The 16907-nt window shown below is 36.4% G+C and overlaps 1 protein-coding gene across 2 annotated transcripts in view; it reads left to right on the forward strand.

Annotated features, from left to right (window-relative positions):
• Positions 1 to 16907, forward strand: part of prkcbb (protein kinase C, beta b) — a 199517-nt gene that overhangs the window by 85487 nt on the left and 97123 nt on the right. For both annotated transcript variants that reach the window (XM_030141271.1, XM_030141269.1), the window contains exons 4-5: positions 6356 to 6467; positions 6700 to 6828. In XM_030141271.1, coding sequence (XP_029997131.1) covers positions 6356 to 6467; positions 6700 to 6828 — 241 coding nt within the window. The remainder of the gene's footprint in view (positions 1 to 6355; positions 6468 to 6699; positions 6829 to 16907) is intronic.

The raw sequence follows: 16907 nt of genomic DNA on the forward strand, positions 1-16907 counted from the left end.
TCTATGATGCTCTTGATGGCTCTTCTGCAGCTGACCTTTTACTCCAAGGAGTTTTAGGGTTTGGGGTAGTGACTGGCCAGCAAAACCCCGGCACCCCACCTCGACTGGTTCGCAGCGGGCTTTCCAGCCATTGCTTCGGCACTCAGTCACCAGTTCAGCATATTTGGCCCTCTTGCGTTCGTTGGCCTCCTCCATTCTGTCCTCCCAGGGGACAGTAAGCTCAACCAGAACCACTTGCTTTGTTGACTCTGATGTTAACACCATGTCTGGCCGAAGTAAAGTGGCCGAGATGTTCTCTGGGGTAATTATATCAAAAAGGAGAAAATGGAAATCTATCATTACCTGAACATATACCCAGTGTCTCCATCCACCGTTATTGATCCAACTCTGTGGGTTTTAGTTGTGAATCAATGTTGTAGAAGATGACGGTGTTTCCATGTTCATTACGGAGCCTCTGAACGTCCAAATGGGTCATATCTGATGAACATGAAAAGATGACAAACTGTATTTTACACCAATTTTTTACATGTATTGATAGGGTTAATGAATCAACAGTTATTTAAGTTTTATATCAGTAAATGATTTCGCCAGTGGTTGTTTGGGTCTTTACAGGTTAAGGTTAAGGTTAACTGACTTTATTATTCCTGTACAGAGATTTGGTTCGTTATCATTCTGTTTAAGGCTTATTATTTGTGTATTGTATTGTTAGGATTATATTATACCAAAAACCTCTTCTACTCTACCTGGAACCCAGTAATGCCCATTATTAACACACTAAAAACCCTCCCTGACAATTCATGAAGTTTTAAATTCGATCATGAGGGACGACGTGTCGTTACACAGCCCAACACAACCCCATTTGCTCTCAAACCTGGCTTGTAGACCAACTCCACTCTCATTTTCTTTTTGTTTAATTATTTATACCTGAGTATACACCTACTAACATTATTACCTTTATTTGTTTATTTATTTATTAATCTCGGATTGGGATACGTTACTTGGGACTTTGTAGGGAGGGTTTTGTATATAAGTTATGTGGAAAATTCAAAAGTATTGTTTTGTTCTTTTTTTTTACCTTGATTCCAATAAAAGAATGTTGAACAAAATGATTATATTTACTAGTGTCAAAGAATAAGAAAATTAAATTACTCATAAAAAGTCATAATCGTGACAGCTTAAATGAAAAGTAGTAATAACACAGTATGAAAATGCTTTTATTATTTAGGTGCAAAAATATCAAAGTCAAAATTCTCTTTAAAAAAGTGTGGAATGGCCCATTTTAGGATGATCTATAGTATTGGTTTTAAATGATTGATTTTGGAATGCGTTTGTTTTTAATGTGGCAGTTGTACCAATAAATGTACAAATTTTAGAAAAAAAAACATTTGCCTCCACAATATAATGAAATATAATGAATATAATGAAAATACTCAGATATAAATGTATATTCCCCTTCTTTTTCTCATTCTGTTGATGAGTTGAGCCTGCAAATGTCCAATTACACATGTAACTAAATATGAAATATCCATCTATGAACATCTATACACACCTGTACAGTTTGATAGGATTGTTACATAGGTGGTTAAACAGATTAATGGTGTGTAGAGTGTGTTTAATTGACCAGCCAAGGACTTTTTTTGTGCGTCAACCTACGCCCATGTGGTAGAAGTAGCCCCTCTTCTAGGTTCAAGGAGTCCTTCTGTTTGACCTCGTTCAGTGTCCCATATTTGTGTTGTCTTTGTGCAAATTTCCTGCCTGCATCTGTGCTGTGTGAATGCAAAGTGGTGTCCAAGTGATGAAAAGTAAATAAAGATGACACAATGAAATAAAATATAGGCATATATACTGTATCTTTGTATGGAACAGCCTTAAGTGGTACCTGAGACTCCTGTTCTTAATCTGGAATGTATATAGTACTGTATAAATAGTCTTAGGTGCCTTTAGAGTTTGTTGTTTCTGAAGGGTTGTAATGGTCGTGTCTTTATTTCTAACCAGAAATATGCAGGAAACATGTGGACAGTATTGAAACACACAGAAATGAGAGAAACACTCAGGACAGTACAGGTTTTTTTCTTTTTTGAAAAAAATAGCTTGATTTTTTTTTCATTTTTCATTGATTTTTTTTTTTAATGTCCTTTGGTATTTTTTAATAAAGTTGTGAAAGTCTTGCCCACAAACATGGACAAAAAACTCTTTGCTTTACCTTAAACACCTTTAAAACATCCCAGAATGCTTTCATGGTCTTTTATCCTTTTCTCTGTCCAGATGATCCCAAATTGTTTCTACAAAATTATTTCTGAAATGCTCAATCATGCATATGCATTTTTCAGTCTTTAGTTGTAGCCATATATGTGCAACTGGAATATACAGCAAATGTGTTAGCAGTATTCAAAACAAAACGCATTTCAGAAAAAAGGACTGTTGTAGAAGCTTTTACATCCCCAAATAATGAAAGAAATAATGTAGAACCAGTGATCAGGGAACTATTCTGTGCATTATTCAGTCAAATAATGAGCCCTGAACTTATAACCTTACTGTAGAGGATGCACATGTTATCCTGTTCGTGTTTGAACAAAGACACACAAACATCATGCTACACTGACTCCATACTGAGCTCTGTGCCTCTCTCTCTAACACACACAGGTCAAATGTGTACCTGTCTTTATAGCCTTTCAAATTTGATGTCAACACAGTTATTCTGATGAAACTTATCTTGATCAGATGACAGTGCAGGAGCCCTGCTATAGACTTCCACCCACACACACTCAGCATGTGGCGTGCCCATAAACGAAGGCATAGAGCTGAATTATAGATGCTACTTTTACTATACACAGAATGTGCACAGGGGTGGAAAGTAAGACAGATATAGACACAGAATGTGAGATAAAATGACATATAACAGGGGAAATTACTCATGAACTTTCCACAAATTATAATGCATTTGAATATTTAATAATGCCCTTTCTTGCTTTCATTCTTTTGACTATGGAGTTTCCAAGTTGGCTGAGCGAAGATAGCAATCTGTTTAAATAGACAACAAAAAACTGACAGTTGTGGCTGTTTATTAGTCTTTAACCCTATGAAACCATTTGTATTATATTTGCTACACCAAGTTCTGAGACCTTTATCTTATCAACAAGATCAATACTTTTCTTAAAAAACCTGTTGTATTTGACCTGATATGTGTTTTCTGCCCCCTGGTGGATTATCATCCCACGACAGCCAGTTTCTGCGCAGTTTCCTCAGTTCTGGTTGTAGTTATTGTTACCATTTTAATTATCACCATGGTTGTTACTGATGGTATTGTTGGTATTGTCTTGTGAGGATCTTCAAAACCTTCTTCTTTCCTGCTGAACCCCCCCCCATGTCAGGTCCGGCATTGAAATGTGGTTTAACAAAACTCATAATAAAGACAGTAGAATATGAAGGGGAGCTTCATGCACTTTATGAAGTTACCCTGGGCAAAGCAAATTTGTTCAGCACTTAAAGGCAGCCAGATTACCATTCTGCTGTTATGATGCTGGACAAGACAAGTTAGAAAAAAAAAAAAAAAGAAATTCTTTTTTTGCTGCTGACATTAAATCATCCAACACATTTTGTAGGAAAGTCTTTGGTAACTTTCAAAAAGTTACGTTAAGAACATAAAAAATATTTAAAAATAATGAAATTATGGTGCCATTCAAGGAAAATAAAAAGTTGTACGTTAAAAAAAAAACAACAACTTGAAATGTTATATATTTTCAAAATGTTAATGGTAAAATGTATTTTTGTATCTAAAGTTAACATTGTTGTGAGCAAAAAGTTGCCAAAAAAGCCCATTGTATTGAATGTGATACAAAAAATATATCATAAACAAAATGATATGGCAAAATTTTTGTTTGGATTATGTTAAAAGGACTAATAAACTTTTCAATTCCGAAAAAGTTAATTTTGTGGCTAGTTTTTAATGGGTCAGGTTTTACAGGGTTAAGAGTTAAAGGGTTTACATGTGTTACTGATATTCTAAGCTATTGAGGGAGGCAGTCATGTACCAGAACACACCTAGTTCTACCAAAACCACCAACAAATCAGTGCTATGTATCCACAGACTGTATCACTCACTGAATAAAGTATAAAGCTCATTGTTTACACACATTTGTAGTGTGACATCATTATGTTTCTTCTTCTGGTTTGCTGGTTTTTTTGACAGTTGCTCAAAAGAACACTGTCTTACGATCTTCACGTGCTGCATCAGCTGATAGTTTACATTATAGCTCTGTTAGCTTAGCTCTGTTTTTAGACAGACAACGGTCACAGTAAAACTACAAATCACCTCTGTTTTCTGTACAGTTTTTGTTGTCAATAGCTGCACTAAAGATCTGGAATCATCCACATAAGATCAGAACTGTCACAGTTTAGTCTGAACTATTGATCAGCAAATGTTGAACTTAACAAAGATAATAACATCAGATAATGACTTTATATCTTCATAAACCTCATAATCAAACTCACCCGTGTAGAAGAAACGCTATGATTTCAGCATCAAACTCCATTCTTTTTTATTTAGATCAGTGTCCAGGAGTGAAAACAACAACATTGTTTTTAGATTTTCTGACTTTGTCACTTTCTTTGGCTCTTTTCTTCGTGGATTTCATTCCATCCGGTCAATTTCAGACACTTTGGTCGAAGGCCCTGTGCTGTTAGTTTTCCTCACCATGGGTCACCAGCAGAGTGACTCACTACTCCCTCTAGTGGATTTGAAAGTAGAAACACTAGCTCCCTCATATACTTAACACCTTTAAAAACATACGTGTCCAACCATGTGGTGTAATTTCCAGAAAATGATTTGCTCAGATGCCTATTTTGTATTTGTTGCTCACGAGATGAGGAACACCGTTAACATCTGTATTTTTTTCATTCCCGATACGTGCGACGTCAGCGTTTGGACTAATCCCTTAATGTCGGACATTGAGTTGAATCTCTTGTTTAGAGTCACGCTTGACTGGTAACTTTAGGTGTGGTCAATAGCCGATATAAAGGCAGCAAAGAAAACGCCCAAATGTTTTTTCCAGCTCAAAATGCCACAACTTACAATACAACAAAGAGAACGTGCCATTGGCGTGTTACAAACAGGTCTGAGCTGTGGTGAAGTCGCTTGCCGTCTGCGCCGTCATCACAGTACAATCAGTCTGAGAGCCAGATTGGTGCCTGATCGGATCGGATCCCTCAGGACAGGATCATGAGCCTTATCAGTTCCATGTGTTGTTGGCGCACTGCTTGTTTGGAAGCCAGAGGTGGACAAACCTGATATTGAAGGATGACGCTTTCATTTTCTGAGTACCTGTAAAGTTGGTCACAACTTGTCTACAATTCATTCTCTAATGACCAGTGCTTCCCTGTTTAATATGAAGGTAACCCCAAACCAGTTAATTTAATATATCTCCAAATATACATATTATTCTGACCCGTGCGTTTTTAATGGCGCTAAGTATATAAATATACATGATTTGTTGTTGTTTCATGCTATTATAGATAAATGGAGCCACTTGTGTCTGACTGAATCTGAGAAACAATTAGTATTTACAGCTATCAATCATTTATTTAACCCTCCTCCCTGCTTGAACCTACCTGTTTAGCTAAAATCTACATCACAGCATAGTTTTTTTCTTGAACCTGAAAACCCAGGCAAAGAGTAGAAGCAGAAGTTTTGTGTCCTCTCAGGCCATTTAAATGAAATATCCTTAATCCGTAGAGATAATTATGAAATTTTGCCCAATTATGCTAAAAAAAAAATTGCAGTTGTAAGTTAACCCTTGATTATTGTCACAAATTCACCTCAATATTCCACCATTTTTGTAATGAGGTGCTGCTCAACACTTTTACATGTTACCTTGTTATCTATGATTAATAAATCAAGTTAGAAATCAGCTTCAGTGTATACCTTAATTTCATGACATTCTATTGATTTTTGAATAATTTTTGTTTTATTTGGATTGTTGACTTGAATAACTTATCAGAAGCAGCGTCACTAAAATAATCTACATACCTAAGATTGGAACATTTGTTTTATTATGACATTTATGCCTAATGTCACTAATTTGCATCATAGTTATTGTCGGTGCCACATTCAAATTAACAATCTCCATTTCATTTAGGATCTGCATCACAGCATTAGCACACTTGTTTTTTTTTTTCCTATAACGATAAATACATTTAGACAGTAAAGAGTTAAAAGTGTGTTCCTTTTTGCAGAAGGTGTTGCTTTAATATACTGTATTTATTTCTGGCTGTGGGTTGTATTCTGTGGTAGTTTTTGATGTAAAGTAATGCAAATGATTAATACTTAGATGTTTATGTTTCTTTCTCTCCTTTCTAGGACCCGAGGGCAAAGCATAAGTTTAAGATCCACACTTATTCCAGTCCTACCTTCTGCGACCACTGTGGCTCTCTGCTCTACGGCCTCATACACCAGGGCATGAGATGTGACCGTATGTACTCACAGCATGTCCACTCGTCTTAATAATCCTGTTTGCATTAGACCATACACCACACAATGCTATGTTTAGCTGAGGGGGATTTCTGCACATAGCTGGCATAGCATACCTGTATTCACACCTACACTTACAGTATATCAGTATTGATGTTACTGGCACATATCATCATTGCAGCACATTTATAAAAAAAAAAAAAAAAAAACCTCTCCTGCTAAATATCCACCAGACTGTATGATGAACATCCACAAGCGCTGCGTGGCCAACGTGCCGAGCCTGTGTGGGACAGACCACACTGAGAGGAGAGGTCGCCTCCAGATCACCGCCGAGGTCAAGACTAATGTTCTCACTGTTACCAGTAAGTATATGGAAAAAACACACACTCATGCAGATATCAGCACCGAGGGCACTGGTCCACACTCTGCTTCAGCTTCATGTTTGAGAATAGCAGTAATTTGTCTCCCTCTACTGCTGGATTTATGGAGGTGACACATGGATGCAGGAAAGCTGAAGCACGAGCACAGAAAGAGTGTATAATTTAAATCAAATTAGGTTTTACTTTGATTTTTTTTTTTTTTTTCACAAAATACACACAGAAAAAAGTTCCCACCTGGATTTAACATATTAATTACTGCAGTGAGCGTGTTCTAAAGCTCAGTGTTTTTCAACCTTTGGGTCGCTACCACATATGGGGTCGCTTGAAATTCAAATGGGGTCGCCTGAAATTTTTAGTAATTGATCAAAGTTAGGGTGACACGGTGGTGCAGTGGTTAGCACTCGTGCCTCACAGCAAGAAGGTCCTGGGTTCGATTCCAACACCAGTCGACGGGGGGGTGGGACCTTTCTTTGTGGAGTTTGCATGTTCTCCCGTGTCTGCGTGGGTTCTCTCCGGGTACTCCGGCTTCCTCCCACCATCCAAAGACATGCACTAATAGGTTAATCTAAATTGCCCATGGGTGTGAATGTGAGAGTGATTCTTCGTCTCTATATGTTCAGCCCTGCGATGAACTGGCGACTTGTCCAGGGTGTACCCCGTCTTCGCCCCTATGTAGCTGGATAGGCTCCAAGCGACCCCCGTGACCCTAGTGAGGATAAGGGTTCAGATAATGAATGAATGATCAAAGTTAATAAAAATTACTACTAATAAATATTTTTAATGATTCAGTATATATTTAATTGCAATTAAAACACCACACACTTTTCCAAGTAAAAATCAAGTTCAAAACTAGAAGCACTCGGAGAGAGCAGACCTCCGCCAAGGCAGATCAGCGGGCCCCTGTGCCCCCCCACCCTTGATCACCGCTAAAATTTAATAATTTGTTTGTTGTGCCAGTATCAACATTCCCTGAAATTTTCATCTAAATCCGTCCATGACTTTTTGAGTTATCTTGCACTCAGACAGACAGACAGACAAACCAACGCCGACAAAAACATAATCTCCTTGGCGGAGGTAAAAATACCGGATATCATATCTGAGAGGGCATATCTTGATTGAACTGATCATGTGACTTTCAAATGTTCATTGTGGTCGGGTTCAGGTGCTGCAGCTCTTTCATAATTCATAGTTTGAGTTCTTGTTTGTTCAGTATTAATTGTCAGCCTTGTAAATCCAAGCTGGACTGACTGTACATATCCTGACCAAGGAAAATAAAATTCTCACTTTGTGCAGTAATCTACACCTGGCTTTTCTGCCTCCATCCATAATAATATATATTATATAACCTAAATTTAATCTAAAATTAACATTTATTTGCAACATAGTGTAGCAAACTATTACATGATCAAAAAGAAATTAATTTTAGCAAAAAATGTCTCAGTTTTGAGTGTTTGGGGGTCGCCAGAAATTTGTGAGGTTAAAATGGGGTCATGAACCAAAAAAGGTTGGGAACTATTGGTCTAACTGATGCAGTGAGTATTTGTTATTTCTTAAAAAACAAACAAACAAACAAGAAAAACATCAGTTCATTACAGAGCATAAAGATTGGACTATTTTTCAATGGATGAAGGTCGTGGTGTGATGAGTCCAGACTGACCCTGTTACAGAGTGATGGGTGCATCAGGGTGAGAAGAGAGGTGGAAGAGATTACCCATCATGCCTAGTGCTTACAGCAAGACTGTGGGGGCAGTGTTATGATCTGGGGTTGATTCAGTTGGTCAGGTCTAGGTTCAGTAACATTATGTCCAGGAAAATGATGGAAATGAACGTTGTGACATTGCATATGATTATTGCACCAACTGCACAGTGAATGCTTGTGTTTAAAGCTAAAGGCTAAATAATTCTAAGGTAAATATTAGAGCATGGGACTATTTTTCCCTTTCTGATTATACAATTTGAATTAGGATCAAACGGATGTTTAACCCTCTAAGACCTAAACAGTCTCCAAAAAGCTCTACTGGTCTAAAATGTAGTTTCTCAGTTTTTCATGTTCATCAGATTTGACCCATTTGGATGTTCAGAGGTTCCATAGTGAATGTAGAAACACCAGCATTTTCTGAAACATTGACTCACTAAGAAAAAAACAACTTGTCTTTATGTTCATTTAATGATATATTTTGTTGGAACTTACTTTTCCTTCAGCTTTCTCTGTTCTGTTAAAGTAAGTTTTGAATTTACTCTGAACTTTTATGAACATCTACATGATCAGTAAATTAAATATAGGAAATACCTGATTTTCACTGAAAAAAGCTAAATTCAGAGGATAATATTATTTTTAAAAATGCTGATGAATCACTTTAGAAATGTTAAAATTAGATTTTAAAAAAATCTTTTGGAAGTCGTATTAAAAACTTTGGTTAACTCTGATGCTCCACCTGTAACACAACACATAGCTTATTAAATATTAAGCATTTGGGTGTCTTGAGCATCTGTTGTAAACATGACATGTAAAAGTTCAGCTTTTTCTTATTTAATTGTGACACAAAAATCTGGCAAATTGAAAAAGGAAATAAGCTGTTTTAAAATTGCTTGCAGCAAAAATTCAATTCTTCACAATCCATTTTATCAATAAATAACTTAAATTAAGAATATCTGATGTTTGAAAACAAACTGGCTCAGTCTAGATCATGTTGAAGAGCCGCATTCTGTTTCTGCTTCTATAGAATTCACAGGTGGTAAATACAAAAAAGTACATTTCCATTTAATGAGATTATATGAATGATTTCAGAGTGGTCACCAACAGTCATAGCCTCAATGTTAAAACACAAAGGAACACTGAATTACTTGCTGTTTCACCAGTGGGTGGTCACCACTGGTGGACTCTACAGTGTAGTCTGAATTTGTTGTGAGCATAATTTTTTCCCCCTTTACTCTAATGTGTCTCAACCTGTTGAAGTGATTTCAAGTAGTTAAACCCTTTCAACTCTTCAATGAACAATGACACTGGATTCATGCATTATAACAGTGTTTTTCAACCTTGGGGTCGGGACCCCACATGGGGTTGCCTGGAATTCAAATGGGGTCACCTAAATTTCTAATAATTGCTAAAAATTTTAAAAAAATATATACTGATAAAAACTATAGGGGAGTTGACAGAGACAATTCCAATGTATAAAAGACATGACAAACTGAAGCTGAAACTGAAGCACTGTGGTTCTGTTTATCTTTCAAATGTTCATTGTGGTCAGTTTCAGATGCTACAGCTCTTTCATAATTCATAGTTTGAGTTCTTGTTGTTCAGTATTAATTGTCAGCCTTGTAAATCCAAGCTGGACTGACTGTACATATCCTGACCAAGGAAAATAAAATTCTGACTTTGTGCAGTAATCTACACCTGGCTTTTCTGCCTCTGTCCATAGTAATATACATTATATAGACTAATGTAATCTAAAATTAATTTTATTTGCAACATGTATAGCAAACTATTACATGATCAAAAACGAACTAATTTTGGCAAAAAAAATGTCTCTGTTTTCAATGTCTGGGGTCACCAGAAATTTGTGATGTTAAAATGTGGTCATGAACCAAAAAAGGTTAGGAGCCACTGCATTATAATCTAAAATGCATTTATATGTCTCTCACATTTGAAATGATATAATTCTCTATTTATATAAATATTTATATAAATTCCAAATTTCTCATTTTCCTTAATATTTCATTCTCACTTGTGGTTTTTTCTACCTGTCTTTCTCTTGCACTGGTGCGTAGTATGTTTTGTCTGTCAACTGAAATTTCCCCATTGTCGGATCAATAAAGTCTTATCTTATCTTATCTTATCTTATCTATACATTCACTTTCTAAATAGCTACATTTCTGTCTCATTTTAAGAGGAAATGTTAAAAACATATTCAACTGAATGTTAGTTTTTATGTTTACCTCTAGATGGCAGCAGAGGCTTACTCTTTACTTCATGCCTATGAACTCTGGTTCACTGGTTCATAAAAACGGTTAAAATCAGGCTTTGCCATGTGGCCTTAAATGAAATATGTAAACTTTATTGACTCAGATTGTTAAAACACAATAAATCGACCATGTCTGTCAGTATATTTACTATTTACTACCTTCAGTTACTGCCTGAACCCCATTAGAAACGCTCCGATAGAAATGCTCCGTTCTACTGTGTACAGTTCATTCTCACGTATCAGTATGAGTTAAAACATCTCAGTTTTGTTATAAATTCTGGGCTAATTTTATTAACTGCTCTGACCTTGGTAAGCTCTGAGAATTAATATATGAATCATGCATGGACATATTTGTAAATTATTTTGCCTTTGTAGAATTGATTAAATAAAGTAAGCAATCCACTATAAATCGTAGAACTCCTTCATACAGTTAGGGATTGCTGTATGTATTTGTGCAGATATTATCTCTGCTCCACATTCCAACATAGTAATAGTAAGGCTTTATGCTACCTGCTGTAAAACTAGAAAGAAAAGTAGAAGAATGAATGTGAATGCGACCCACATACACTATATAAACATCTCATTATAAGGTAACAAACACAATTCTCATTTTCATGTGAATATAGTATTTTTGATACTAGACCTTTAATGTTAACTAGGCTTGATACATTTAGGCTTAAAAACAGAAACATTTGGATATTTGTTATGAGGCTACATATACAGATAAAAATGTGTCTACTGAAAGCATCTTTTTTTTTTTTTTCCATGTTAAAATATTTTCTTTGTGTGTGTTTCATTGGGTTCCGTCCCTCTCTCTCTCTTTTTTTTTTTTTTGATTCTCCTTTATTGTCTCGTCTCTTTTTGGCCCACGCTTGTAGACTGCTCATTAGCCGGGATTTACTGTGGGAAATGATAAGCGAGCAGATTTATCACACACACTTACACACTGCTAGGACAGCAGCACAGGCAGAAACTTTACAATGCTCCATAGTAGAACACAGTGGAATACAACTGAGCTGGATGGATGCAAGTATCAAGAAAATCCTTCTTTTTTTTTTTTTTTTTTTTTTTTTGCACACAGTGTTGCCAGTCATTCTATGTCATGATGATCAGTACCAACACTAAATGATTGTGCTGTTTATACTTAAAGTAAAAATACTGTAATTTTATACTCTGTGATGTAAGCAGACTGTGATACATCCTCCTCATGTAACACAGGAACATACTTGTAAAAGACAACATGATGTGCAGTACTTATTGTTGTCCACAGGGGTCAGTGTGCAGCCGCCAGCTACTTGTTTCCAGCAGGGGGAGAAAAAATGCAGCAGAGAGGATGAACTGTAGAATCAGTGGGAATGATTGTACAGCTTAACGTAGCAGCAGCTGGTAAAAATGGCTGCTACAGTCAGAAATTCATTTCTCGCTGTGGACCATGGCCGCTGCTAATTTGGCGATCGATTTTAAAGCCACCACCTCCCCACCTTTAAGTGGCAGGTCTGAGGGCACCCATACTGGGAGTCAGCAGTTTGCTGCAAAGACTGGGACTTTTTAATGATGAAACAGAAAACGCTCAAATCTCTCAATTCATTCCCAAGAATAAAATAATACTATTGAATCTCACAGCAAATCATGCATATGTTTCATGTCAGCAGTGTTCGAGTGCAACAACCACTGATGGAGTTTTTTTTTTATGTGACACATTGTTTGCAGACATCACATTGTATTTGTTTACTGCCAAAAATACAACCTACTGGAATTACAGTATGAGCTGGTTGAAGTGAGTGTTTTGTGCTTGGGTTCAAATACTGATGTGGCTTGAATTAATGTAGACAAAATCTGCAGAGATGTGACAAAAAAATGACTCACAGTGTATTAACAAATATCACAGTCTGTTTCTTACAGTGGCCCAGAGGTGCAACAGCCCAAAAAATTGTCCACCTCTAAGAAAAAAAAAGGAGAACAGCCCAAAAAATTATCCAGTATAAGAAAAAAAGAGAACAGCCCAAAAAAAAAAATCCAGTATAAGAAAAAAAAAAAGAGAACAGCCCAAAAATTTTCCATTATAAGAAAAAAGAGAACAGCCCAAAAATGATCCATTATAAAAAAGAGAACAGCCCAAAAGATTTTCCATTATAAGAAAAAAAGAACAGCCCAAAAAATTTTCCATTATAAGAAAAAAAAGAGAACAGCCCAAAAAATATCCAGTATAAGAAAAAAAAGGGAACAGCCCAAAAACTTATCCACTATAAGAAAAAGAAGAGAACAGCCCAAAAAATGTTCCATTATAGACAAAAAAGAACAGCCCAATAAAATTTTCCATTATAAGAAAAAAAAGAACAGCTCAAAAAATTATCCACTATAAGAAAAAAAAACAAAAAAACATCATCCACCTTTTCAATTAAGGGGGCGCTGTTTACCCGAAAAGTCTCTTGCTTTAAAATTAAGGCCACCAGAAAAAATAAAAGCATAGGTTGAAAATTTTTAAGGCTTTGAGCTAATGTGGCTAATGCTAAGGAAGTAACCCACCGGGCGTGGAGGTCAGTGCGGTAAAAATGAAGTTATTTAAAAATAGTGAATAACTTTTTCGGCTGTTCTCTTTATTTTCTTATCGTGGATAATTTCTTGGGCTAGTGGATAATTTTTTTGGGCCTGTTCCACCTCTGGGCCACCGTACTTTCTGACCCTACCAAAGCTTTTTTAAATTGCCGAAATTGGGCTGAATGATATGGCCAAACATGTAATAGAAACGTTTATACCAGTCTTATGATTATATACACAGTAAATATTCACTCATTATTTAATTATGGTCTATCTTAAAGGCTGAGTTTTGGTTCTGGGTGATGGTTTTATTTGTAGTTTTCAATTCTGGATTAAGTCAGAACTCTTATTATAATAATTGAATTCTAATAATGAAATGTATGTTCAACATTAAAATATACAGTGTGTTAAAACAATGGACACATTCAAATGTATTAGTATTTTATCAGTGATTTTCGAGCCTGTTTTGTAACATGTAACTGCCTGCACTATTGTCTTACACAGTGCACAGGATAACCAGGATTTAGTTTATGTTCAATATTTTCTCTGATTGACTCATCATCCAATTATGGAGATTACTGAGGCTCTTGTTGTCCATAACTCTTCTTCTTCTCTTCTTCTCTTCTTTCTTTCCTGAACGTAGGGTTAAGATATGTTACTGTGTTTACTCCGATGCAGTCAACAGTTTTATTTTCTTTATCGCTGTTGTAGCGTACGTGTGTTGGGACTGGACTAAGAATCCTCTAAGTCTCATGAGACTGCTTCACATGAGACCAAGGTGCACTGCCACGCTGAAACGCCGCGCTGTGCACATACAGTATTCTGCTGTTAGTGCACTCTTATCTCCACTCGGCCTCCCTGTAGACTTAAGTACCGGCGTATCTCTCTCTCTCTCTCTCTCTCTCTCTCTCTCTCTCTCTCTCTCATCCATGCAAGAACCCACACCACAATTAGCACATTCTGTATGCCTAGCAAGAATTTCACAACAGCCTACCCAGGCACATGCACATAGAGACTTAAATGCATAGTTTGAGTATGAACCAACCAATACATTCACTTACACACACACACAAACACACACTTGTCTTCTTTATCACAATGTCCTATGAGACTATTTGGCATGCTACCCTCTTTATAGCTCCCTCAACCAGCGTTTGATGGTCACTTTAAACAGGCATCATCTAATATTTATTGACCTGCTCCACTGAGGGTTTACTGCTGGTCATGAGGTCTGTGCTGTGGTTAACCTCTTGGAGCTTAGCATAGCATAGCTGTTTAACGCATGAAACCTTCATTTCTCCGACATCTTGGGTTTTCTCACGCTGCGAGCTCTCCTGATGCTACATGTGTCCCACACCACTAGAGCTCTGAGTAAAGAGAATAAAAGAAAGTTAGCGTGTGTTCCGTTGCTCATAACAAAGCAGTGGGAGCTAAATAAGCTGAATCCACAATGCAACATGTGACAAAAGTATGAAACAGATTAGATTTTCTGGGTTTTTCAACTAGTAATTACATCAGTTTTTGCAGGCGGTAAGAAGCATTTGTCCAAATTGAAGTATATCATCAAAACGCTTCATCCCTAAGTGAAACAGAAGTCCATTCTTACCAACTGATGCATTTTAGTATATAATATTTCATTGTATTCATTGATCACATTTTCCAAAATCAGTTCATTCATATTCCACCACTTTGCTCAAGACTGAAAAACTTTTGGCAGTCTATATTTGAATTTATTTCTGATGCAATAGGGGTCTCATATTGAACCTGAGTCAACAATTGCAATATTTGGCATTACCATTACATTCTTTTAACCAAAAATCTAAAAATCTGATTGCCTTCACCAGTCTTCTAGCTCATAGACGAATACTACTAAATGGAAAGATAAACAACCCCCAAATTTGGTTTATGAATCTTGTACATCATTTAACATTGGAAAAAATCAGATATTCTACAAGAGAATGTGCAGTAAGTTTTTCAATACCTGGCAACCTGTTCTGAGTCACATAAAGAGGTAGATCCTCATTTATTCCACAGTAGTCTATTAATATGAGAATGTGACTAATATCTGTGTCCCTTATTTTATTATTATATTTATTATTATTATTATCATTATTATTATTATTATTATTATTGTTGTCAATTATCTTTCTTTTTTTTTGGTGCACAGGGTGGGAATGTTCATGAGTTGGGTTAAAAACAAAACAATGACTGTATTATGCTTTTTTGTGACTAGATATACAATAAAACACTATTCCACCACTAAACAATTTATATTTCAGAGATTTTACATTTTAATGGCAAACTCTGAACATTTTTGCAGTAACATTTGAAATATCCTCCTCAGACCCAGGAAAGTAAAGTTTTGCTATTTTACATGAACATTGTCTTGATTAGAAGCAACATTTTTTTTCAGATAAGTTTTTTATGGGGAGTGATTGTTTGTCTCTATATGTCAGCCCTGCAATGAACTGGTGAAATGTCCAGGGTGTACCCTGCCTTTGCCGTAAGTAGCTGGGATAGGGTCCAAGCGACCCCCATGACATGAGGATAAGCGGGTTTAGATAATGAATGAAAGAATGAAAGAATTTTTTATGGAATGTCCTTTGCAGTGGACTGCAAAATACATGCAAGGTCTTAACAGGACACATATTTATAATCTTTAAAATCTTAACAAAATGTTTACAACAGGGTCTTGACCTTTTGTAACTTCAAGCCCATAGTCAGTAATGTCCTGATCTGTTGAAAAAAACCAACAAAATAAGGATTGTGTTCATCGCTACCTGCCACTGTTAACCCAAATATAGTGTATAAAGGTCATATTTTCTCACAAATCAGAGCGATCAAGGAAGAAACCTTCAAGGAGTCCTTGTGGCATGGTGGCATAGTGGTTAGCCCTTCTGAGTCATAGCAAGAAGGTTGTGGGTTTGACTCTCTGTTGGCATTTCTGTGTTGAGTTTATGTGTTTTATTTGTGCTGCTTGGGTTTCCTCCATATCCTGCAGTTCAACATCCTGCAAAACAGGTGCATATAGGTTAATTCTGTCAGATCAGGTCCCCAAATGCCCTCAATAGCAGCTCACTGCTCTTTATGTGTGTTCTGTGCTAATGCTAATGCTAGGTGCTGTTTGTGTGTACATTAGGATAGGTAAAAGAGAGACTGAATTCTCTACAGCACAGGTGTCAAACATGTGGCCCGGGGGCCAAATCCGGCCCGCCAAAGGGTCCAGTCCGGCCCTTGGGATGAATTTGTAAAATGCAAAAATTACTCTAAGATATTAACAATCCTTTTAGTTCAGGTTCCACATTCAGACCAATTCAATCTCAACACATATATGTTCATATTTGTTCATGTTATGTTGAAGTACAATTCGTAGATGTAAACATTTTCATTACAGAATTTACTTTTTTCACTCAAAAGTTCTTATTTGTATTATTTATATTATTTTACTTGTCCGGCCCACTTTATATCATATTAGGCTGTATGTGACCCCTGAACTAAAATGAGTTTGACACTCCTGATGTAAACATGTCTAATTGTAATTCCACCTGAAAGCACCCTCAG

This window comes from Sphaeramia orbicularis, chromosome 8 (assembly GCF_902148855.1).
Source record: "Sphaeramia orbicularis chromosome 8, fSphaOr1.1, whole genome shotgun sequence".
Lineage (NCBI taxonomy): Eukaryota > Metazoa > Chordata > Actinopteri > Kurtiformes > Apogonidae > Sphaeramia > Sphaeramia orbicularis.